The sequence below is a fragment of the Athalia rosae genome, chromosome 1 (genome assembly GCF_917208135.1).
Source record: "Athalia rosae chromosome 1, iyAthRosa1.1, whole genome shotgun sequence".
Classification (NCBI taxonomy): Eukaryota; Metazoa; Arthropoda; class Insecta; order Hymenoptera; family Athaliidae; genus Athalia; species Athalia rosae.
In genome coordinates this window covers 13499511-13526552 of record NC_064026.1, presented here as the reverse complement: position 1 = coordinate 13526552, position 27042 = coordinate 13499511, and the positions used below count along the sequence as shown (strand labels likewise).

The 27042-nt window shown below is 37.3% G+C and overlaps 1 protein-coding gene across 33 annotated transcripts in view; it reads right to left on the bottom strand.

The window, feature by feature from the left end:
• Positions 1-1886: 1886 nt before the first annotated feature.
• The window catches only part of LOC105687058 (sodium channel protein para), a 42374-nt gene continuing 17218 nt past the window's right edge, over positions 1887-27042 (bottom strand). For 3 of the 33 annotated variants that reach the window (XM_048656216.1, XM_048656255.1, XM_048656229.1), the window contains 19 exons: positions 24970-25401; positions 24759-24852; positions 24567-24635; positions 21548-21822; positions 21234-21407; positions 20769-21119; positions 20327-20561; positions 19278-19412; positions 18745-18877; positions 18537-18670; positions 18095-18360; positions 17824-17997; positions 17079-17201; positions 13193-13315; positions 12915-13109; positions 12579-12824; positions 11801-12071; positions 10169-10473; positions 1887-10081 (listed from right to left, as the gene is read on the bottom strand). In XM_048656216.1, coding sequence (XP_048512173.1) covers positions 9296-10081; positions 10169-10473; positions 11801-12071; positions 12579-12824; positions 12915-13109; positions 13193-13315; positions 17079-17201; positions 17824-17997; positions 18095-18360; positions 18537-18670; positions 18745-18877; positions 19278-19412; positions 20327-20561; positions 20769-21119; positions 21234-21407; positions 21548-21822; positions 24567-24635; positions 24759-24852; positions 24970-25401 — 4521 coding nt within the window. In that variant the 3' untranslated portion in view covers positions 1887-9295. Of the gene's footprint in view, positions 10082-10168; positions 10474-11800; positions 12072-12578; positions 12825-12914; positions 13110-13192; positions 13316-15229; positions 15353-17078; positions 17202-17823; positions 17998-18094; positions 18361-18536; positions 18671-18744; positions 18878-19277; positions 19413-20326; positions 20562-20768; positions 21120-21233; positions 21408-21547; positions 21823-24566; positions 24636-24758; positions 24853-24969; positions 25402-26429; positions 26484-27042 lie in introns of all 33 variants that reach the window. The other 30 variants (XM_048656270.1, XM_048656281.1, XM_048656274.1 and 27 more) reach the window with 20 other exon arrangements.

Sequence of the window (27042 nt, the reverse complement as noted above, 5' to 3'; positions counted from 1 at the left end):
CGCGTCGCAAGAGTGAGGACCTTATCATTTGGACATATTATATTGCACGTGTATAGGTACGCGTGTATTCCGTAGGAAGCACGTTACAGTAGAGATTTACGACAGAGTTTAAGGTTTAAGCCCGTAAAACAGATTACTCAGCCTGTGGCTCTGACAATGAGAGTGTAACATTTTCCGAGTTCTTTTGATGGTTTGAAAACGATTAGATTTTTTCTTTGACTTTTTCAATGCCTCGTCGACGAGTTATGAATGATTTACCAAATAATGCCCCATCTGCGAATACCTTTTTGTCCATATTCCATTTTACCTCGACAGAAGAATATGTGCCATCGGTACATCCCTTAGGCGTGTTTTCTAATCGGATCATTAGATGACCGGAGGTATCGTATAGTTTGCAAAATGACAGCAACGAAGATTTACGAGTGAGCTGATTTGGCTCGTAATTCGATTGCTTACCTACTCTACGCGGATGACAAAACTTCGTAAATGAGATTATACTGATACGGACGAGTTGAGTGTGCTCGAGTCTAATTGTAAGAAGAGTTTCCCACGAATCATTAGACCCACGCAACAATACGACGATGATAAATTTCAACCTGAATATAAAAGTAACAAACTAATTGATGATAGCAAACTTTTCGTTTCGCTAGTTTTCCAGTTGCCCCATGCTTCTAATATCGGAATTCGTGAAATACATGAATAGTCGTTTCGACACAATTAAAAGTTCAGGTGTATGAAGGAATACAGCTGCATTGTTGGGTCGATGGCATACCAGGATCCTATAATATACGACAACCTACAGCGCACGGGGGGTCCTGTCATAAAAAGTCAGCGACTTCCGTGCCGGAAACGAAGCTGTTACGAAATTCGTTTCGCATGAAAATTATTTTTGGGTGGCGTTTAAGTTACGTTGACAATATGACTGCTACTCATGAAGCATTGATTTGCATCCTATCATTCGCTGTCGAAATTATATACGCAGATAAAATATTTCATACGACTGTTTCTCATCTTCTTTTCATATACAGTGAGATGGCGCAAAAAAAGACTACTTTTCCTTGCATCTCCTACGAAAGTATATTAGTTTAATGTGTTTTAACAGCCCCCTCCGAAGATCAGCTCGAAAACTAATTTTTTAGCGGTCGCTCAAGATTTAAAAAATTCCTTTTATTCAATCTTTGTTCTCGTCATTCTGTTATAGTCACTCCAAATTTCTTAACTCTCCACGTAAAATACTTGAAATGTTTCCGAGTGAGTTTTAGATGTGAATATGAACGAAAATTCAAAATCGAAATATCGACTTGAAATTTTCAGAATCTCCATATCATTTTTTATCTAGAGACTCGTCTGGATTCTGTAAAAAGACTGATAGCACAGTTGCGACTGATTCATTTCACATCTAGACAGCCCAGCCGTCGGCAATCGAAGCTGTTGCAACAACGAGCCGGTCCAAAGTATTGATTTCTTCAAAAAGAAAAAGAAAAGCAGTTATTTCTGGATAGAAATAGGTACAATACTTGATAGACATTAAAAATTTCCTAAACATCCGAATCTGCAGTTTTAATAAGTTTAGACCAGACCGAAGATCGTCCACCTGCAGCCGGGTAATCATCAACGATCGAAGAAGTCCGAATTCGCAGTCAGAAATAGCGTTAGTAACTAAGGGTACGACGTTTTTTTCCAAACTTGGGAATATCCTTTTCCTAGAGCTGATAATGGTCGGAGGAGCAAATTTTAGTAGCCTTGGACGAAATTGAGATACGGTGGAAGGCCGAAATGGAACCGAGGCGATGCGATGGATGACGGATGCTTCGATCAATGGAACCAACGTATCTACCTGGAACGGAATACAACGGTGTAGAATAAAGACAAGAATCAAGATAGCGGAGTGTTAAGCTTTCTCGTTTATTGAAAATATTTTTGTAAAATGTGTACGTCGGTCAGACCAGCCTGACCAACAAATGAAAATTTTTCATAACCAAATGAAATTGTAGCAAATAGAAAAACATAGCAGAGATATATATTGAACTAACAATCATTATTATTCTCTAAGTAAAGGACCAATCAATGATGCATTCGCTTACTTCGTAATCTTAATATATTAATTATATTGTGTATAACAAAGCGGTAACAACTTGTCAATCGTAAGTAACTATCATGATAATCATTTTTTTTTCCTTTTTATTTTATTTTATTTTCTTTACTTTATAATTACAATAATTAATTCAAGGATTTTTCCAACTAATAATATAAACAACAAATTATTAATTTTGATCTGATAATATTCCATAATTATTATATATCAATTTCTTTCACTATAAATCATTTATTGTATTTTTGCTCGTTTTCTTGTTCATTAATTTTTCTCTTTTTTTTCTTTTCGATTTATTTTTTGTTATAACTCTCTCGATAATAATCATTCAACAACACTTTTATTTCTTCATTATTTGTTTCAATTCAAGGATGATAATAATAATTAATATAGTTACAATAATCATAATGATTTATGACGATGAAAATAATACGGAGCCATAATATCAATCATAACCATGATTAACAATGGTAATTATAATAACAATCGTAATGACGATGGCGATGATAACGGTAATAATAATAATAATAATAATAATAATAATAACTGTAATAATAATAAGTATAACAATGATAATGATAAGAATATTAATAATAATAGTCGTAGTAGAAGTACATCGGTAGTAAAAGTGTGGTGATACAATACTCCGACGATAATAATAGTGAAAATAACAATTTACATAATATATGATTAATGATAATTACGACAAACATGGTAATTATTTATAATATTGTGCAAATAACTCATATAGGTATGTATGTTCATTAATAATAGGAGTAACGAATGTCATTCAATGCGGTATTTTATTCAGCTTTGCTAAATTCTTGCGTTGATTCGCGCTGCACGTACATACACCTTGATTCTCGCCGTATATATTATATTATATTATTATTATGTATTGTTAGTAGATTTAGATACTTACGGCACTTTGCAACAATTAAATCTATATAAACGGAATATCTCTATGTACTGGACAATCCTTTTTATTTAATCATTTATTTATTCATTTTATTTATTTATTGAATTTCTAAACATTTCTTTTTACCTAGCTTTATTAATTTTTGATTAATCCCGGATTAATCTTGGATCAATCATGGATATTTAGCTCGAACTCTACGAAGGTTTGAGCTATGGCAGTTGCTCGCTTATTACACCCCGATTTCAATGGATCGTTTGTTTCTCTTTCACGGTTTGTATTCTGTTTAATTTTTGCATTTCGCACAAACGGTCAGTTACATAAGTACGATATATTATGAGTGATCCCGGTTGCCTCGCGAGACAAGTCAAAACGAGTTCTATTAATTTAGTGTTCTTCATTTGATCGGTTTTTAATTTTCGTCGTCTCTGTTTTTTTTTTTTACTTTTACTAATTTTTCTGGTTTTTTTCTCGATTTTTTTTTATTCATTGTTTTATTGAGCACCTACTAAGCTCTCACTACTCGTATTCGTTATGAGAAACATATTTTCTTCATTTTTTTCCCCGTGTATTATGTTCGCGTTGCGGCTTACAATTATTTTTTTCGTGCATATACGAGAATCGATCGTATGTATAGTACCATTGATCGCGAGTAGTAACATTGTCGGGGGAAGGTGCAATTAATTGTAATTGCTCCGAAACAATGTTTTTGCGATAACTCTATCTTACGCTATCTAATTATATTGATAATAATCATAATAATAACAACAACAGTAATGTTCATTTATAATATATATTACACCTTTGCGTTAAAAAATTTCATAAAATTTTCATACAAGCAACTTCCTCCGGAACAATGTTACCACAAGCGGACATCAGGGTATGTAAATGAGAAGGGAGCGACAGATGAAATTTCAAGGTCGCACTGTTTAGTTTAATTTTGTTTTAATTCATATCCTCGATTTTTCAGCTTTCACCACCACTTGTCTTATTCAATGTCCTTGCTTCGATTTAAGAGGGGAAATATTGAAAGATGTGATATGAATACCAGGTAGGATGGTGAACACAAACATTGGAAAACTGGGGGAAGTCTTGACTCCAACGTAAGGCTCTATAATTATGTTAATATCCTCTCTCTCAAGTACGCAGCCGTTTTTTTTTTTTTTTTTTTCTGATAATCTCATTCGTCGATATGAAATACTCGTCCTTTTTATTACTCTCAAAAATTTTCAATAATGACATTTACGTTTAAAGCCCTTGAAAACATCACATCGCGGTTCATTTCTTTATTTTATAAGACACGCGAAAAATTTGATTGGAAAAATTGATTACCGCAATATAATACATGTAAACCCGATTAGGTCGATCAACCTAACCCGGCGTACATACACGCACGGATGTGGGGATGCATTGTTTAGAAAATGGGACGGTGCGAATCGTAGGGGCAGAAATGGTAGTTATTCCGGTATCTCAACGGGTATAATACGAGTTGTTCTTGCGTGGTGGACCGAGAATTGGATGAAATCTATGAATGGATACGTAAGACTTCGGTAAGGATGTTCAGATGAATCATATGTTCGCTGATACGTTCTTTTTAATTTTTTAATAATTATTTTTTACGCCTTAATTTACCGTATTGCGCGTGACTCTCGTCCTTTACCTGAAACTTTTGCTGAGATTATAGCGAATTTCGACAATGTTAAGCGTTATTCCTTGAAGGTGTTAGCACGATTTTTATTGCTCGATATTTGTGTGGATATGGAATGTGACGTTTCATATGATCAAACGGCAATCGGACATACCGCACGATTTATACATTTATATCAATATATTCTTGCCGACTATCGAATTATTTGCACAAATTACAGTCATTTTAAAACTAATGTGATTAGTTTAATTTTTACAAGCACTTGCCCAGAAGTTAAGCCAGCTCGCGAATTTTAGTTCGTCCGTAGGAGATAGGCGGATCTCGTTATATTCACATGAACCCTTTGAAAATGTTCCCCGATGCAAAAATTTCAAATTTTCTCTCGCTTTTTCTGATTTTAATTGGTTACACATGAGAGGAATTTATCGACACATATCCTCCGATTATAGATAACGGAAGTAGTTATTTCGCGATCTGCCGTTCTTTTGCTATTTCTTTTAATTTTTCATGGAAATCGAGAACGTGTCCGCCTAACTGCTAGTTAAACGAACTGGAATCACTGCACATAGATGCATTTCTCAATTGAGAAATAATTAATGCGACAAATGTATATATAAGAAAAATTTATTCAACGAATATCGTTCAATGAATCAATGGAAATCGACGCTAGGTGACGAAAGTACCTGAATCTACGTATAGAAAATGTATTTTAATGCAGTTATAGGTACGCGGTTATCGATAAATCACTGCGGGCTCTCATTTAAAACACTTTGACAAGCGGACTCGACACCAATAGTAAGTAATTTGTACGAGTAATTTACAATGACTCCTCTTTTGAGCTTTCTATAGCTTAAATTAATGAACATTTTGTTTTATTTATTTATTCATTCTCTATAATATACTCGGTTGTCATTTCATTTTCTACATTATTTAATTTTAGCATCATTCTTCATACCTAACCCATTTCATTTTATTTATTCATTTATTTATTTTTCATTAATCATTACATCAACCAAGTCGTGCCAAGGCTATGAACAAATATATACCTGCTGGCCTCTGCTTGATTTCCGATCAGCGATATTAGAAAAATAAGTATCCTGTCATATATTCGTAGCGTCAATCACCTCGTCATTCAGCCAAATATATGATATTTCAGCTCGAAAAAATTCAGCTTTACTTTTTTTTATTCTTCTTTGTGGTTTACTTAACATGAGATAAATAATCAGTTCGGGCTAATTATTAGCCACCCGATTGCAGGCTGCTGGCGTGTTTTGTTTTTCAATTTAGTAATTTTTCTTATTTTTCAACGAGGTTTCGTTACGTGCCGATTGATGGATATTATTTCATCTAAATAACATATATATTAACCTTTTCAATTATTTCCTTGCCATATGATGATCCTAAGGTAGTTAGAATGCTAAACCGTAGGCGAGGGCAGCAGTCCTGACGAGCTCGAATGCTTCGGTCGTGAAGAGTGTGGTCCTGCGGGAAAACAGGGCTACACTAACTACGGGCCCTAGGCTCTTATCTGCGGCTCTACGATTTCCGAACGAAAACACAATGGAAATGAATTCGAAAAAGTGATCCATGTGTTCCTATGTACGTGTAAGTCATGTATGATAGTAATAATATGCCAATAGATTTTGATCACGTCACAACTGCAGATATTAAGACCAATAGTTCAAACTTGCGATTCTGTGCGCCGCGAATAGCGTTAAAAAATTCATAGCAAATTTTCATTATTATTGTTATTATTATTATTATTGTTAATATTATTATTGTTATTAATATCATTATTGTTATCATTATTAATATCATTAGTATCATTATTACTATTATTATTACAATTATTATTCTTGTTGTCTTTGTCAGGTGTTTGTATAGTTATGGAAAAGTGTTACGGTTTTGAAATTCATTCGGTTATTGGGATTAATTTGCTTTCGCCTTTCATTGATTTTTTCAAAAAATTCTTTGTCGTCTTCAACTTTACTCCCTTTTCTAATTATTCATTCATCGCACCTGACACGCAACGAACGTTATATATATAATTATATAACCTGTCGCATAGAGACAACTGTTATTATGTGTACAATATTATTCAAATACGTTAGGAGTGTGTATAATATATAATGTAGTATAAGATAATTAGTTTAAATGATGCTTATTTTGAATGAGTCGTTAAGTTATACTCTTAAAAATTTGTGTCGGTTACTTGTTTAATAAGTAGGTGTTTTTTTTTTTGCTTCGTTTTCCTTTTTCTTCAGGTTTTACGTGGCTAATGAAAGTTTATTTTAACACAGTAAATGTCCCCGTAGATTTTTCATGAATCCAATTGATTTGTCGATACACGGTATGTGCCCTTCACACCTTATCAGATCTTATATAATGTCTCTTGGCTATATTTTTCGAACGACCTTCTTTCTCTTTCTATAACTTTCTCGAATCTTTACGGTTCTATATTTTTATTGAATCTCCATTTTTATACATATACTTATACGCGCATCATACATATATTATGGTATATATACATGCATACCATCTCTACTTTCTCTCTCTGTCTCTCTCTCGTTGTTTCTGATTTTCCGAATCTGATTCGATCTTCCGACCGAAAACCATCAATGATATAACAGACAAGCATTTATTTGTGTATAATTTTTTTTTCTTTTTCTGTTTTTTCCCTTGTTGTTTATAATTTATTTATATGCAGGCGATTGTTATTAGTTATTTATAATAATTTTTAGTAACGTTATTGTATTTTTTTACTCATTTATTATTATTATTATTATTATTGTTGTTGTTATCATTATTATTATTATTAATAATATTGTTATTCTGAAGCCATCTACCACGTGTTTAGTGTGTTTCGTATTCGTTTATTTTTTATTTTCGTAAACGTGTAAATTGTTATTCAGCTTGCGGCATCCTCACGTCATCCCCCCATGGTGGGGGCGTTTATGATAATTTGCACCCACACTACGCGAACGGTAACAATGTCGTTATTGTTTTGTTATTTATTCACATTTTTTTATTTATACTGATCTGTTTTTTATACCCTTAGCACTCCCGCCGGATCCCGCACTTGTTCGGCCCCCACTTTTCAATTATTGTTACAAGTGTTCCAACTTCAAACCGTACAACCGCACAACAGCTCCCCTCCCTTTCGTTTTGCTTAATATTCGTCACCCAAAAGCTCTTCACCATGATATCATGCATCTCTGTATCCTCATAGCTCTGGTCCACGAACAGTTTCATTCGGTCTTAATAATATTAAACATTACTCGGATGGTAATGGTTATTGATAGTGATATTCGTAGCCACCAATGCAGTCCTTCAATTGCGCTAAGTATCCTTCTTAATTATTATTATCATTATTATCACCGTCACGCTTCTGTCCACTCACACACGCAAAAATAGGTAGAGCGGATTATACGTTGCATATAATTATAGAGAATTATTCGAGGAATTGAATTAGTGCAATTATAAAAAGCCGAAATGCAGCTGCTGTGTATAGGCTGTTTTGTAATGTATATTTTATCGTAGAAATCATTCGTTTTATTTGACAGTTTCCCAACGACACGGGCTATCGCAATTCTTATGTCTGTATCTCATCTCATTGTAATAGCACGTAGAGGGCTTGTGTTCGTCACTATGTATTTGATTTTCTTTCCCACTTCGCCAACGGATTGCGAGGGTAGAATTAACGGTAATTCGGAATACCGTGGGAATTACACCTGCGAAACTTTTATTCGTTCATTAATTTATGTCGTTTTTGGTTTATTGTGTTTCCTTCTCTTCATCGAAGGTTTTTATATATTCATTCGTCTGCAATGGGAGGGAGGAGGCCATGATGTTTCCGTGGATACCTATCCTTCACGTCGTTTTCATTTCTTTACCAACAATTAACGTCGAATAATGAAAATTTGAGGAATCTCATCCCCTGCAACTGCAACTGTAGCAAGAAACAAAACTGCAACGGTCCCGATTCCTTCAGGGGAAGTCTTGCAAAGGATTGCGCACCGTCAGTTTTGTCTTTCCTTTATTTGTAACTGCTGCACTCGAGGAATCAGCACGATCTTATTTTCCGGTATAATCGATCATGACGAGCGAACAACTAACGAAGAATACGGGCTGCGTCTTCTTTGTCCTTGGGGAAGAAGAAGGCAGAAGAAGCTGATATGCGGAAGTTGTTCCAGAACTACCACACGCCGATCCCTCGTTGCTCTCCGCTCGCTGAGTCGTCCCCAAACTCATATTCTCTTCTTTTACTCAAGTATTTTTCATTCGTTCATCATTTTTACTATTCGTCGATGAAACGCGTTTGTTGGAAAAAAAAAAAAAATGTCTTCCATCGCTATTCAGAACGGCGTTGAATATAGTGGCTCCGAACGGCACGACCGTGCAGACGATTAAAGGCAACTCGTTGGAGGATTTATTAATTGTTATATATTTTTATACTTTATTTTACGCAAGTTTTTTTTTTTTTTTCTCATTTGTTTGCTTGTATGTTTTATAACTTTTTATCATAACTTTTATTACTTTTTTTTTTTTTCTTTTTTTATTTTATACAACTATAAGGCTGTTAAATAGTATAAATATAACGCGTGTGAGGTTTTTAATTGGGAGGAGGACGCGGCCGCGATCAGACATCCGCCGTGCGTGACGTTACGCTCGGCGACCGACTGTGGATGACGACCCTATGACCGTTTTTTGTCACGAAACCGTCGCTCTCGACAAGAACAGCAGTCTGTCGACCCCGGGGGTCGGTGTCGGGGTCATCGCTCTCCTCACTCGGGCCACCGAGTCGTTGCTTCTTGTGCTTTCGCCAGGCGTTCTGGATGAGGCGAGCGCAGTACTCTTCGCGCTGACGCCACAAGGTCGAAGAGACGGGCTCGTAGCCCGCCTCGTCCGGTCTTGCTTGCACCTCGCCCAGCTCCGCCGTTTCCTCAATAGGGTTACCCTTTCTAGCGAAGAAGTCTTTGGTGAGTGCATCGAGAATGTCCACGCAAAACATAAGGTCACCCTTACATATGGGGATATCCATCGACACAATCTTGTACTTGTTTGGTTTGTGTATTTGCAACGGTGGCTCGAGCACGTCGAGAAATTCTGATAGCTGGTCGTATCTTATGTATTGTGTTCCATCCGGATCGAATTGTTGCCATATTTCGTAATACATGTCGTAATCGTCGTCGGTGAGACCCTCTTGGACATCTTCCGTTGCCTGCGAGTAATTCTCGAGAATTACAGCGATGTACATGTTTATTACAATCAGAAAACTTATAACGAGGTACGACAGGAGGTATGCGATTCCTATGGTCGAAGAACCGCAGTTTCCAGGATAACCAATTTCGTTGTTTGGCTCCTGGCAATCCTCCTCGTTGATTATTCCGTCGAGCACCCCGTCCCAACCGGCCGAGGTGGACATCTGAAATGTAATTTTAATACCGCGACGGTATTATTCTTTCGTTCTTACAACACGGCCGTCGAAGAATCGATCGATTTTCACACTCACCTGGAACAACAGTATCATTGACTGCGTGAACGTTTTGAAATTGTACACGTCGTCGAGTCCACTTTTGTCCTTGACGTGCATGAAGAACGACATCCCGAATATGGCGAAAATGAACATCACGAGGAAGAGTAGTAGGCAGATGTTGAATAGCGCCGGCAGGGACATGGCGAGGGCGAATAAAAGGGTTCTGATACCCTTTGCACCCTTCACCAATCGAAGTACTCGACCAACCTTGGCCACTCGTACGACTCGAAGTAACGTTGGCGAGACGAAATACTTCTCGATAATATCGCTGAGTACCAGACCTAGGAAAAGGTAGGCGATACAACTGTCAGAAATATCGATGGCCCAAATTGATTTCAAAGTAAAAAGCTTCACGTGCTACTATTCCACAATGCAACTATGGGTTTGGGGAGTACTACGGGGTGAGTGCCGCTTTTATACGCGGAGAGGTGTAAGTTGTGCTATACTTGTTTTTGACTCTGCTGCTTTTTAATCATTTGTTCGTTTTTTTTTTCTTTTTTTTTTTCTCTTCGCTTGTCTCGTTCTAGCTCTTGATCCTTTCGTGAAGGATGTTGCTGGTCAAGAACTATTATGGGAATAATCATGCCTCTCGTCTAAGGTGCTTTAGATAAAAAAATACGAGTTACTTTATACGCTACTGTATAATGGATGGGCGCAAACCAAACTTCAGTCTTTTCTTCTCTCTCTCTCTTTTTAATACAGGTCAGCGGTGAACGGTCAAGTCGCGTACTGTCATCGTCTCAATTATCGCCGATTATACCTCAGTTGTACGCCGAACCATCACACAAATCTACGCGATTCTAAGATAGACTAAAATAGATGTGTAGATCATGAATAGAATAAATATGTGATATAAAATTATTTGTTGTTGAAGTCGCAGCGTACTCGTGAAATGCTGCAGTGTAGTTTTATAATAGATTTATGAAAAGTACAAAAAAATAAGATATTTTATTGAACAACCAACCATGCCTTACCCGGATTCTGTATCTGACTTTCAGTTTTTACCTTACGTCAAAGGTTTCTTTGGAATTCATTAGCAACGCAGCATGGTTACTTTACTCATCAAATTAGGGGTATACCTCTCGTAGACGGGGTGCAGGAATTAATTATTCAAGGTTCATAGGTTGAATTCGTTGATTGGGGTTAGATGGTCAAGGTGAAGGGGGAAAACATCAATTTGACATCAATGTAAGGCTACATAGCGTAATAACGTCGATCAGTCATTGCGACCCAAGTGAAACGGTACCCTCAGCGCTCGAATTTCATCGCACATTGCATTGCGTGTGTTTAGGTACAGCGTATAGAGATTCGTGTCGTGTGGAGAAATGAAAGTATTTGGCATTCAAGCTATAATATCGTGGTAAACGAAGGTCGGATGCACTACCATTATATGTATATACATATAATATAAACGTAGGTATAAGCAAAGTAAAATCAATCATCGCCGCTCTACAGCGGAAACCAGAATCGCATATGGTGATATACTTATACGTGGTATAAACAGTGGAATAGTGTCGAAACATTTTTGTAAAAGCGCTCAGGGTTTATTCGACATATTGGCAATTTCATTGGGGTCATATGACTGATATTATCATTACGGTACATTACCTAATATTGATAATATAACGACAACAAAATCAAACAGGTTCCATGGCTCCTTGAAATAGTGGTAACGTAGGGCGAATATCTTCATCAGACACTCGCTCGTGAATATCACTATGAATATCATGTTCAGGTAGTCCAGCACGTCACTGAATGTTTTACTTTGCTGGTAATGATCCAGCGTCATTGTTAACATGTTAAGTCCGATGAACAACATGATTATCATGTCAAACTTCTTGTCCGTCACTATTTCAAACACTATCGCTTGTGGTCTCCACTGAAAATGAAAAGAGAAAAGTATACTTAAACAGGTACACTATCAGACGATTATATTTAAGACGGTCGGATATAATAAGCTTATGAAATAATTATCGATGTATCGGTCAATCCGAGGCAGCAAGCGCAATTACATGATTAAATTGAAAAATAAATTGAAAGGAATAATGTAATGTTCTGCCTATCGTGGTTGGAACAAGGTACATTACGTGTGTATTTGCAATACTAATACGGTAAGAGAGCGTGAGAGTAATTGTGTCTAGATCTGTTAACTTTCTCTACTTTCTACGTGGTAGTTGAGAAAAAATTTCTGTCTACTTAGTGAAACTCGGTAAAAATACTTGCAACTTTGCTGTAAAATTTCAATCAAACATGATTAATTATTTGAAATTAGCAGAGATTCTCTTTATTTCTCGTTTTTCAAGCACGGCGTGATGGTCGAAAATAGGCACAGAGAAACAGATGAGATTTACAGTGGTGGAAATATTGAAAACATAAAACTACTCACCCTAGGCCGTGGAATGGCCTTCAGCGGTTTTTTGCTTCCCATTTTTTTCATGGCGTTATAGTACTTCTTCTGATCCTCCGTCATAAACATTTCCAACGATCCTCCAGCCTTCTTTTTCTGCTCGTTGAAGTTGTCGATGATAACTCCGATGAACAAATTCAGAGTGAAAAATGACCCGAATATAATGAAAAATACGAAGTAGAGATACATGTAGATGTTTGTCTCGCGAATGGGCTGTTTGTTTACCTAGAAAATCGATCGCAATATACGTGTGGGAACAAAGCAAGAAAAATGATCTTCCGATTCGCTTGAAACGTAATTCTCAATCATGCCTACATCTCTCGAATCAATGGCGTCGTTCATTATTTGAATCCATCCCTTGAAAGTCGCCACCTGAAATAGGCACAGGTACGCTTTCCCGACATGGTCGAAGTTCATCGGAGAATTTTCCCATGTGTAATTCTCGGCTATACAGGCATTTCTGTCCGGTATTATTTCGTGGCTCAACGTCGTTTTGTTCGCGTCGACGCACTGCAATGAAAAATATTCACGATATTAATAGTTCAGGATTTCGTATCACAATTTCACCGATTGTGAAAAACATCCGGGCCTACCTTGAAGTATTTTCCAGCGAATAACTGAACACCCATGATGGCGAAAATCAACCAGAATATCAGGCACACCAGCAACACGTTGAAGATAGACGGGATGGCTTGTACCAAAGCGTTTACGACCACCTATGAGGTACATCGGTCAGTAAGATTGCATTGTATACGAATTCCAATACATTCTATCGCTAAACGACTTGCTAGTTTCGAAATTTTTATGAATTTTCAAACTTCGCGACTTGATAAACTGAATCGGATCAATCGATCACATGGCGAGCTTTTGAAACTTCAACAATTACGACAACAATTGCGACACCTGAGCAAAGTTTGAAAATTCAAGGTGTTTGATAATTGAATATATATTCAGACCAATAATAATTGGATTTCACATTCCCCAAAATTAAACCTTGTTACAACCCTATAGGTCTACGCTGTTATGCTTCATGTTTCATCCGCAGTTCACATACGTGCAGTGATTTTCAAATAAAAACTGAAAAAATATATCGGCTAACGTGAACTTGGTTATTTGAAAAAAAAAAATCACAGAATAACATGCTATAGCTGCGCTCTCAGCTATTTATCATCAGCGTATGCTCAGTGAAGTTTTTAGCCATCAAACTGAGATAAAAATTATTTAAATATCACTTGAATATTTGAAGAGATGTTATACTAAATTGAAAAACTGAACATAACTTCATTCCTCGTGTCACAAATTCGCCTATTTGGAAACAGAAAGTATAATCCTGCTCATCTGCGAGATGTGAGAAGTGTTTGGCGAATTAGTTCAAATAATTCATTTAAATCGTCTCTCTGTTGAAAGGCCTCCCCGAATTAGAAAAGCAACAATTCCCAATAAAACTCGTATATCTGCTTATGTTATCGACCACACTCAAAGACTTCTCTCAACTCTAGCATAACATTTCACTTTTCCAATATATTTTCTCAAGATGATATCAATCAAGGACAGACACAAGCATTACATCCACTCCAGGCGTCAATAAGGCACACTAGATGCGAGCAGCAATTTCCATGCGATAGAATAGCAAGTATCATAGAAGAATATGAAGTATAAAAGACAGTGTGTCATGCGGTTAATTGGCAAATACTAGAGTACAAAGGGGTTGACGTGTCGGGGTTGGGCATGAACGTGATCTTAAATTCAATGTCTCAGCGACCTTATTATAACCATAATATTCAAGAGGGGCTGTTGAGAAACTTGAGTAACTCTGAAATAGAAACAGAACCAAAATTTAGGAAAAAAAAAACATTGAACTCCGCTCAACTGCGCCGTTTAGTTAGCGTGTGAGGTTTTGCGACTATCCCTCAATATGTCAATTTTGATTTTCTTATAAGAGCACGTCTGGTGGTACGTGTTCTTTGTGCGTGTGTGTGATACTAATTGCGATGTATGATCTACTTTTCCTATGCTATGCATTCATTCTCATTGGTGAAGAAGACAATGGACAGTTTTCCGGTTGTGACTGAACATTCTTCATCGATCATTCGATCCATGGATATTCGAAAGGCCACCGTATTTATGAAAAATACATGATTCAGGTACCAAAGCCACAGACTTGAAAACTTCCTGCGTCGTGCCAGAATGATATTGAGTTTAAACGTTGCGTTCGCCCTAAGGGCGCTAAGATATTTATTTATGGTATATAATGATGTATGTAATAATATTCAATAAAATATGTAACTAATATGCGATCAAATTAATATATATATATAATTATATATTTATGGTATATAATATTATATTGAAACGTATTTGCATCCTGCAATGTATACCGAATCAGCATACGTATAACATGTAATTGAAAATACGTTTCGTGTATAATAATTATATACAAAGTAATGATAGATATGTTAACATACGCATAACGTGTATCGCATATGTTACGATATCTGTACATCAGCAATTACTACGGCAATAGAGATTACATCAAAAAGTTAATAACGGCTGAAACTAGTCAACAATATACGTGACGGGTGAAAAGAGACTTTGACAAGGTCAGCTGAGACGCTTCGCACGCTACATACCCGCATCCCCTGCATTCTAGACATCGCCCTGAGCGGTCTTAGGGCTCTTAGGGTCCGCATTGTTTTGAAGGCTTGAATTCCCCCTGCGCCACAGAGCGACGCTACGAAGTTAATGAGGGAGACCTGCAGGCGAGAAACAGTCATAGCAAGGTAGAAGCTACGCAAAAGTCAGATCTGAAGATTTTTTCATTTCTCTATGGTTCACATGTCTGCTTTTCGCTCATTTTATACGTTCAGTTACGTAGTTCTCTTAGTTTGTTCCATCAGCTTCTCATTAGTTCTCAGTTATTTCTCTTCTTTCTTTATCTTAATTATCTCGAGGTACAAAACAAGAATAATGATGACAAGAACAACAATTTACGATTAACGATCGATGGCTAAAAGTCGAAATATAGTCTCGTCACGTAGGGCGAGAAAGAAGCAGGGCGGGCCCGGGTCCACACCGTCCATGTCGAGTCGGGGAATTATCGTGCTTAGGTATCGACATAGCGGAGACATCCCGGAGGTAGTGGTTCGCTAAAGTTATGCGCTATATTGGTATGGTTTTGGTTATCTCATATTTCATATTTCTTATTTCCTTTTTTTTTTTTTTTTTTTTTTTTTTTTTTTGTATTCAGTTCAATCTAAAAGTATAGTGGTGTCAGGGTCGCCAAACTGTAGAAAATTAGTAGTAGATACAGAAAAATGACAGTGTAGCAGCAGCAACAACCAGGAAACGATATGTAACGAACGAGAGACAGAAATGTACAGAGTGTTTGTTATTAAAAGACAACGAACAATCGGCTCCATCCTGAAACAGACTAAACATTTCGAAACCAATGCGAACTAACCACGATACACGCCGTATCATTTACTTTCATCTCTGTTTTTTCATTATTAGAATTTTCCGATAAACGGATTAGAAATTGTACGAGTCGCTTTCAATTAGTGAAAACTGGACGCGACTCGTGAGCATGAATTATAGGGGTAGTTCGCGTATCGTGGCGACGCAGACCAACGCCAACCGTGAACAGATATACAGGACAAATGAATAATTTTTTGATACATACTACATGTATTGTATATACATATAAATGTCATTTTTTTCTATTTAATGGTCATCGGTGGACGTTGGAGGGACTAAGTAACATTCAGGGAGGCTTGTACGTTACATACAAAGCATACTTGACGGAGCACAACAATAATTTTATGAAAACGGTAGAAAAGGCGTACACGGCATAGCTTAGTACGACAAAGACTCCAGTACCAGTGCAGACATCGAGTAGATTGAGATATTTGGATGTCAGAGTGCCGCCGCACGCCATATTTAAGCACACCACGGTATGCTACAATGTAGCAGGGATCTTAAGATGGAAAAAGCCAAAGCCAACTTTGCTTATAGATCGTTACGACGGCCAATTCTACGGATTTGGATATTCTTTAGAGAAGGCTTTTCGTCCACCCGATTCATATCACGGCTATCATTTCCTGATTTACGGTTAATTGTATTCATCGCGACAAGTTTCTTCGATTGTACAAGTTTTATTTTTGTTAGTTAAAAGCATTGTAGATCAGCTCTAGCTTAGGCATTGAATGAGACAACTTTGAGGTCACCAAAGCAAAAGATGACTGCAGCAAACGTGCAATAGATAGATATCGGAGGATCAAGTTATACACCGCGTAGAATTGAACGTGACACTTTATTAGTGTTGTTCGATCTGTGGACTTTGGGATTTGAATTGGATGTTTGGGTTGCACCGACGCGTAGGAATCGGTGTGACATTTCAGTATCCATTGTTTTTTTTTTTTTTGTTTTTTTTTCGGGTCATGTTAGTTTTGTTAAATCCTGATCGTTGAACCGATGACTTACTCTCATGCCCTCCCAACGAGATACTGCTCGCAGAGGCCTCAATGCGCGAAGTGTTCGCATTGAGCGGAACGCCGGAATGTCAGCTGCGCCAGCCCAGATTGCTCCCAAGTTGATCAGGGAGAGCTATTGTCATTAACTCATACATTATACAGTTCTATTTGTATGATACGAACACACATGTAACATACAAACTATAGATATTATGTTTCAGCGATTAGTTTACGACGATTTGTGATATCATTTCATAGTTGCTGTAACAGCACAAGCATCGGTCATCCGTTCAAAGCTTTTGTAAATCAGACCGAAGAGAAATCGATTCATTTTTACGGATATTGAGTTGAAAATGCAGAATTGAGAATTATTCGCCGAATTTCATACAAAAGCTTTAATCTGACTTAAGAGCGATAACGAATTATCGAATTGACGGATCTGTATCTCCTACCGTAGGGCCGCCATATTATCTGCAAGTCTTTACTAAAACAACTATTCAACTGAAAAACACGTTATTCACATATTCCTGCAAAATTTAATATGGCTGCTTAGCGTTACCCTGGAAGAACATCTTCTCGTTCGACGCGGTAATTGTTCATTTGTTTCGTTTCTATACACGGAAACGATTATTTTCCGCAGTGGTATATCTTTTTTCTAGCAAGATCTTAATGTCGGAGTCTCCTCGATGCTTAATATAGTCTTTCAAAGCGTTCCGAGTAATCGATAGATATAATTCAATTTTCGTGATCCTTACCATGACGATGATGAAATCGAGCCAGCACCAGGCGTTTGTGAAATACTTTTTGAATCCCAGAGCAAGCCATTTGATCAACATCTCAAGGAAGAATATTACGGTGAATATGCGGTCCATATAGTACAAAATGTCCTGAAGGATCGGCCTCGATGAAAGGTGGACGTCCTCCAATGCCTGTCGGGAACAACAAGCGTGTAACGAATAAAAGTCAATCGTGCCTTACTTAATTGATTATCAATTTTGTAAATGTTGAGATAAAATTGCACGTTACCAGCGCTAGACTACTGAGCAAGATCATCGTGATTACGGCGGTCTCGAAGTACTTGTTCTCGATCAATTGGAAAGTTTTGAGCCTCAAATTCGCCCAGCCTTGCCAGAAAGGAGCGTCGTCATCACCGGCCAAAAATGGGAATTTCTTGTAACAGTTATCCGGACAACAATCGGCCGGATAATCCGCTTCAATGAGTTCCTCGTCCGTCTGGATGATGAGCTCTCCGTTCAGCTCCTCTTCACCCTCTTCGCCTTCTTCCTCCAGATCTAATCAACGATTGAAATTTGAAAATACATATTGTAGGCGATTTGGCGACATAAGATCGGATTTCTGTGCTTCGGAACGATGAAGGTGTAGTTCTTATCTTTTGGGCCTTAATTCAAGGGTGACATTGCTGGCTGAGTGGAGGAATACAATTAATGAACAGTGCTCATATCAATACCTAATAACGAACCTTCTTGATCAAGGTCTTCCTTGCTGGCATCTTTTTTCTCTTCTCCATCCAACGAATCTACGCTTCCTTTGTGACTCTCGTCCTTGAACGGACGATTCTTATGACTTCCGTATGATTTGTGACTGTTGGAAAAACACGCAAAAAGTCAGATTGATTCGGTGACGGATGACTTTCATATGTGATCTTGATGTCCAACCTTATCGTATCCTCTTCGTGGTGATTCATGTACTCGTGTTCCATTCTGTTGTCGTGATGATTTATGGAATTACCGATTGCCTTGGTATTATTCATGCACAACTTTCCCTTCTTGAGTTTGTTTTTCAGATCTCCTTTGGGAACGTGAATATCCATAAAATTAATGAAATTAGGAAATGTGGCTAAATCTACGCCATGAAACATCCGGACACATTCGGTGGAGGTTGATGAGTTCATCGACTAACATTCACAGGGACATCGACTGATTATCAACCGAATATCAACGGAAGACCATAAGTCCAAGCCTAACAACCTGCTAGATTATGGGCAAAGATCGAACTCATTCGAAATTTTGAGACGACATCCCTAACTGATTGAATTTCTGATCATCTTTCACCCCGAATTTCGGACATTTTATAATTGCACAAATAAAATGTTTTGTATCAATATAGTATAAAAAGTTGGTTACTTTCGATAAAATCATGTGGAACAAACTAGAAAGAGAGAATGAAAATGTTACGCAATCATTCTCACCATGGATGGTGAATTCCATTCCATCGCCAATGGCCACTTCTAGTTGATTGTTTAGATCTTTTGCATTTTTCTTATCTCTGTAGCCATCTAGCTCACCATCTGCTAGATCTAAATCTCCATCGCGATCGATTCCATCTGCACAGTCACCCATAATTCCACATCTTTTTTTATTAGCAGTATAAAAACTTTCGAATATCACTTAAACCATAAGACTTTTTTCGGTCAGTTTTCCCTATTTTCATACGATTTCAAATATCGATAATTCAATTACGAATTTCCAGTTTTTAGGCAAACTGAACTTTTTGATAGACTGTTGAAAACATTGAACGCTAATCTCATATTTTTCTCATGATTTCGATAAGAAACGGGAAATGAAATTTTCTCATATTTCATGCATTGAATAAATCCCCGGAATTTCGTTATTTTAAAAAAAAAAAACCATTCATGTACTTGAAATAATTGACACTACACAATAAATGTTAACCGAATAAAAATGATGAAAATAAATATATAAATAATTTCAAAAATAGGTGATAATAAATAACGGGTTACTTTCATCTAGTTTATATCGGTCATATCCACTTCAAATCCAACTTATAAAAGCGACTAGCGACTAGCCAAATTTCATAAAAATTTAACGAAATTCTCATCTCCATTTCACTTTTTTTGTTACCAATTTTTTTATCCATTTATTTATTTTTTTTTTTCTTTAACTCAACTCAAAAACTGAGATCATCAGAGAAACAGTAAAAACCTGCCAACAAGATGTTTAATCGCTGTAAAAATTAATTGTAATGACTGCCGCATTTAGCTAATGTATAAACTCATCAAGTTCTGCCAAAATTATTAAAACATACTTGGGCCGTATGAAATTAATATTAGGCGGTATCGCAAATGTTATCGCATTGTACCGCTTGCAAATGTTCTGGTTGGCAGGTATGCATGAAAAAAAAAAAATAAATAAATAAATAAATTGAACAAAAATTGTAGCCAAGACAGCGAGACGGACTACACAGCGCACACAGCAAGCGATCTGATTGGATATAAACCTTCTTTCCAACTGTTGGACGGTCCCTCACCTGGCGCCTGATCGGATATCTGGTTGGTGAACTTTGCTCGCATCATTTTAAACAGGTTAAAGAGATTTCGCTTCACCCACTGTATGAATCGAGCTATCCGGTCGATAGCTTCGGCAATTTTGTTCGTGTCGTTGTCTGCCGTTGGTGCGGAGAGATTCGAGGAACCGAAGTTGCTCAAAAGCAAGGCCAAGAAGAGATTTAGAACCTGTTTTTTTCATCAACAAATTATGTCGATGTTTTATCAACGTACGATTAAACACCAATCTTTGAATAATCAACCGTTTCTAAGCAAATAATTCTTACACGAATGATAGAAATCACCCATTCAATTTTTCAATTAAAACGAACAAATATCCTAGTGCGTAAATGCGAAATGGACAATGGTCTTGATAAAGATGCAATTTGTACTCACGACTAAGTTACCAATGACAACCGTTGCGAGGAAAAAGGGTATACAGGATACGTCTCCTACCAGCATACAGTCCCACATCGATTCTATCCATTCGCCGCACAGTACACGAAAAACGATCATAAAGGAGTGCATGAAGTCGGTGAAATTCCATCGAGGAAGATCCCCGTCCGGAAATCGATCGACGTTGTCGGTGTAATTTTTTCCAAACAATTGCATTCCCATAACGGCAAAGATGAAGATGATGATACACAAGACAAACGTCAAGTTACCGAGAGCGCCCACCGTTCGGCCCATGATTGAGATCAGCAGATTCAAGGTAGGCCAAGATTTCGCAAGCTTGAAGACTCTCAACTGAAAAAAAAAACAAAAAAAAAAACTTATACTTTTAACATATACGTGTACAACGATCGATCGTAATCTCCGAGCGACGGAGAAGAAAAAATTTTAAAAATTATGGCTACGCACCAATCGGAAGGAACGTAACACCGACAGTCCTTGAACTCCCTCGAGACCCAACTCCAACAAGGACAAAGCTACGATGATAAAGTCGAAAATATTCCACCCTTCCTGGAAGTAATACTTGGGGCTCATCGCGATTAGCTTCGCCGTTGCTTCGATGCCGAAGGTGGTTGTAAAAAACTGTGAAGATCATGAGATAGGGTAATGAGTGGTGGGGTGAAAAAAGTGATGATACCTACGTGCGGATTTTAACTCGCAAATTGAATGAGATCGGGTAAATTTGGTCGGGGCTTGAGATGGAGCGTGATTTCAATACTCACGTAGTTTCCGGTCTTGAGTACTTTTTCCATATCCCTGTCCATGTCGTGATGATCCAGCGCCATGAAGAGGGTGTTGACTACGATACAAAGGGTGATGAAGAGCTCCACGAAAGGATCGAAAACCACAAGTGCCACGATCTCTTGAAATTTAAGCCAAGCCCAACAGCAATCCCAGACACAAAATATGTTTATACCTTGGATGCATAAGGCCACTAATTTTTCTTTGAGCGCTGGACCTTCTTCGTCGTCGTCTGTCGGAAAGTAATAGATCGAAACTATACCACGTGTTAGTAACTTCATTTGCCACCACTCTTTTTGGGGAAAGAGTTTTTTTGTTATTTGTCTATTTTGCCTTTATTTTCAAGGAGAATTGGAGTCGGAATCTTACCACCTCAAAGCCACGGGGCTGTTGACAATGTAGATGAACGGTGAGAAGACGTAGCTGCTACCCGTTCGAATCGAAACCATCTCTAAATTTTATTTTCAAATTAGTTTTCAACTTTTTAACGGATCGCAACCACACGACGAATTTTCACCGTTCATCCAACGTAGAAACGACAATGATGCTTGTAAAAGAATCGAATAATAAGTGGAGTGCATGCATGATTCTTGTACAATAGACAGCCATTGTGCGTTTCGTACGAGAACCAAAATATCTGGAAGCACACCTAATGAAATTGTAAAGAATTGTTTAAGCATTGTGATACATCGATTACCTTCCAATAACTTTAAGGTGTCATCTACGATATATATGTACCTATTTATTGTCTATTCATTGTGGGAGAATTCTATGTAATAGCTATCTAAAACAAATGATCATATAGTTACGGACAACTGATTTACGGGCTTATTTCTTGCCAGAAATATTGGTTTGTCATCAACCTTGGTGCTCCTACAAGTGATAGTTCCGAATAATTGAAAGCTCAAGTCTACGCCGGATACGGTGAGTCTACTAAATTCTCATCTGATCAGTTCTATGAAATCCTCGAAATATCTTCTCGTGAAATTTTCCGGCGTAGTCTTGAATCGATTGTGAAAGATATGTTTATTCATTGAAAGTGAATATAATAACAGTACTCAATACAGCTTAAACAAATGATACTAACAAGAGTTTTAATTTTTTTTCTCTTCAAACAGGTGAACTACGTGCTTTTGCGTAAAAATTTCTAATTTACAGTGAAACAAATTGTGCTATTAATAATTGCGTGGCGTATGCGACTATGATATGCATCATTTCACGTTTAGGGTATAATATAAGGTATTTCGGGTGTATGGAAAACGCTATAACAAAATGGCCGATGCATATATTTATAATGTCTCTATTAATGCCTGTTATAAGACAGCCAATGCATAGCTGAAGTTAGAAAAATTAACGTTGATTTTTCGTACGTTTTGATTTAAATTTTTCTCCATCGGGTACGGATTGTAGTGGTGCAGACTAGCTTTTTACAACCACTGCAATGAGCTCTTCACTCACACCAAATTAATAAAATAACTGAGTGACTCAAGTCTTCGCTGATTGTTAGTTATTAATTGATTAAATATTGTTTTTTTTTTTTCATTTTTTTAGTACCCGCAATTATTTTTCTTTGCAGCAGTATTTCGTACTGCAGACATAATTTGGAAAAGTTGAATGGCTTGAGATCGTTTTTATGCACCATAGAACACGTGCAGTGCAACAACCTGAATATAATAGATATGCTGGAATAACTAAAAACACTATTTAGCTATTCGTGCATTCAAAAGGCGTGCAAATATATTGATTTATTTATAATTTATGTGCATTGTACGCTATACGTGCGGTACAAAAAATGAGCATATATACGATTGATACGATCACTAAATATGATGAAGGGGTGCAGAAGAGTCGAAAAAAAAGTAAAAAACGAGAAAAATTTAAACAATAAAGTATTACGGTTAATGACATCATAGTGCAAAAATTTGAAAAAAAAAAAACATGCGGCATGAAGAAATGATTAAAATAATTTCCTTCTCCATAAGAAAAAAACTCTTTGTCCCCAAAAATTCTACAGTCTACTTCACACACACACATACTTACAAACCACAAAAATATATAATAGTAATAGCAACAATAAGAATAACGAACAAATATCGATTTCCGAACTCTCAGATCTTGGTATACGTTGACTACCCAGACAATCGAATTATCACTACGATTTGATGGTAAACCGATACCTTGATTCGACAGTGTGATGAAAAACTCTCATAAATTCGACATCGATTCTAACGGGAACTTTTACATCGTCAATTCGAACAATTAACAGGCAAACACCTCTATTCCATAGATCGTCTACAATTAGCGGAAAAGATTTTTTGCGCTCAAACGAATAGCGGTGGTTCCTACGCTCGAAATATACCCGCAAATTTCGCCAAACATAACTCAATCAACGAACGAAAAAGATTATAATAAAACACAAGGAAAAAATAAAACTAATATCGAGAACGTAAAGTAAAAATGCATAAACTAACCAGTAGGTACTGTTGGAATAATTGTATTTGAAACGAATTACGAATCATAGCAAAAAATAAATTGAAATGTTTGTTTTTTATTTAGGCATAATTATATGGCACAGGAAAAGGTAAATGCAAAAGTTGAAGCATTACAATTTAGGTCAGAGCAAACAAATTTAAACGATTCATATGGGTGCGAGTGGAAATATTTGAAAACAGTATTATGTATAGTATATAAGTAATATACATATGAATCATACACAGGTATACGTATGGGTAAATACGAACAGATCAACTGTGTATATTACAATGATACCGGACGGGTAACTCGTGCACGATACACATACGATACTTTTATAAGTATGCATATGGCCGGTACGGTAGCGCAGTATCACGCCGATAAGAGGATGTAAAAGAATAATGAACAAATAATAATGTAAACACTTTCAAAGGGAGATACGAAATAGTGACGCTAACATGTTAACTTCTTTACAAATTTACATCGAACTATAAGAAATATATGAAAAAATTAAGTAACGTGTTTTACCTCCATGATCCGAAGCTTTGCTCTGCCTTCCCGCAGCCTGTTCTATGATATCGTTCAGGACCATTACATCTGTGGGAAAAATTTATTCCGGATATTTGATCAACAGCATTTCCAATACAATATTATTACATTTCGAAATCAGATATGGCTCGCTGCCAAGAAAAATTTTCCAGGAAAATGAAGCCACTGTACCTTTCATGTCGACAACAGCGTGCTGCTGGGAAGGTTCGATGAACGGATTGTCCTGCTGCTTTACTTTGCCCATCGGATCTTCCATGTCTCCGTCCTAGAAAAAAACAAAAAACTCAGTAACCAGGAATCGAAATCTTCTGTTCCAGGAAAGTTTCATCCAAATCTTGCGGTTATTTAGAGTCTGATTACAAATCTGACAATGAGATCTTACGTAAAGGTGTTTGTGGTTCTGATCGGTCACGTGTCCATTTCCGGATGGTGGTCTCGCCGACCTACTCCTCAGTCGGCTTTCCTTGGTCATTGGTTTCCCAGCACCGGCGATACCCCCAAGAAGATCCCCGTGGGACGTGTAGGATAATCTGGAGGCGTGCGAGGTGTAGGAGGAATGCCTGGATCCCAGGCTCGCGTAGTAAACGGGAACAACGATGGTGCCATTCTCTTCGGACATCGGTGTAACGGCGTTCGAATCATCGGCGTATGGTAAATGTTCTTGGGCGTCGAGGTACGTCGAAAGAACGAGGGGTTTCCGGTCCCCGCCTGGGGGCCCAACGAAACGACCTCGGCCATTCCGTATCGTAAACTGATGACTTCCCCGACTACCCCTTCGAAGATTGAAAGGAGACCCTGGCAGGCTAAGGCTAGCCTGAAATTAAGGGAACACAAAGTCCGACGTTAACATACTTTCGGATCATTAATTTTAGGAATCAATTTTTTAATCACAGAATTGCAATGTTCTTTACTGCGTTATTTGTTATTACATCGTTACTTAATGCTGTCACAAGGTGGATTTTCATCGATTCCAGTAAATCATTGGGTAAGAAAGCCGATTGACCGCGTTCCCTGACAAAATTATTCAATCCGCTTTGATCTGATATCATTGGATAATTCCTTCCGTCTGAACGTTCGGCTACATTATCTATCACACAAGTACATGTAAAATCTGTACAAAAAAATCTCATAACAATGTTTACTAGTCAAGTGACCGACTACACATGAAATGGATTCGGACCAGACATGACTTCGGTAATAAAAATGCCATATCATGCCCGTTCTCTTGTGATGGCTTACGAGGATGATGTCTCTGGATATTTATCACGAGCATGGTTCAACGAACGAATGACAGGAAAAATTTCACCGTTTTACTACTGCACCTATCTAACTACGCGAATGATCATTAGACGCATATGTAAATCTATGATAAGTTCGCCAAGCAAAGCATTTCTCCTCGATCTACTGCACTATTCATTAGCAATAACGTTTTACAAATGAGTATCCTTCGTTTTTTCACGAAATTTTATGCGATTGCACTTCCTATTCACAACTCATCGTTCAAGTAATATTATATTATACACACTTGGATACGTTACCAAATCGGCCAAATAATTGTGATAACTGCTGAGCACGATTCCGATAATGTGACTACAATATATCGATCATAGCGGCGATAATAATCAATAATGTCTGTATAACGTACATAAAAAATATACCTATATGTATGGTAAATGATATATCTGTATATATATATATATATATATCATTATTGTTATACGAAATCGATGGCACACAGTAGTTTCCTTTTACAGGTCTACACAATATCTGAATACTCTACTTAATTAGTAGTTGACCTATATTTAGGGTACGTACAGTTGTAGTTGACAACACGAGACGTACCTTCCGCAGGTTATCCTGGTAGGCATAAGTAAACTGGCCATTAGCGCGAGAGACCTTAAGAAAAAACAAGAAAAGATATCTCCTACCAAACAGTCGTAACGTGAAACGAATTTACACCAAGGAGAGGCACCACTTGCAAAAGCACACATAGAACAAATTATATATGCTATGATCATGTGGACAATATAATTTTATACGTATTTTCACTGATCGTTACTCGTAACAATAATCAACGTTGCATACCAGGTGGCTCAGGCGATACCAAAACGGGTTTCATTTCATACGAATCCGAATCACACGAACGATCAAAAAGAAAGAAGGATTTCGAAAAAAAACTTGCGATTCGCCAAGAAGAAATCGGGACACGATAGCCTATGCATGAACATCCGTCTGGTACTTTTTTGGGACACCCTGTATGCGCTTTTTTTACGTAATAATCGCTCGGGGTTTCGAGAAGTTCGAGTACACAGTCATTACACACATTGCCGATAGCAGATAGAGTGTACAGGGTTTCGGGAGAGATTCGTGTGAACTTCTGGTATATTACATGTACACATATAGGTATGTATGTTTTGTACGCCTGCAGAAGAATTACGTCACGATTTCATGCAGT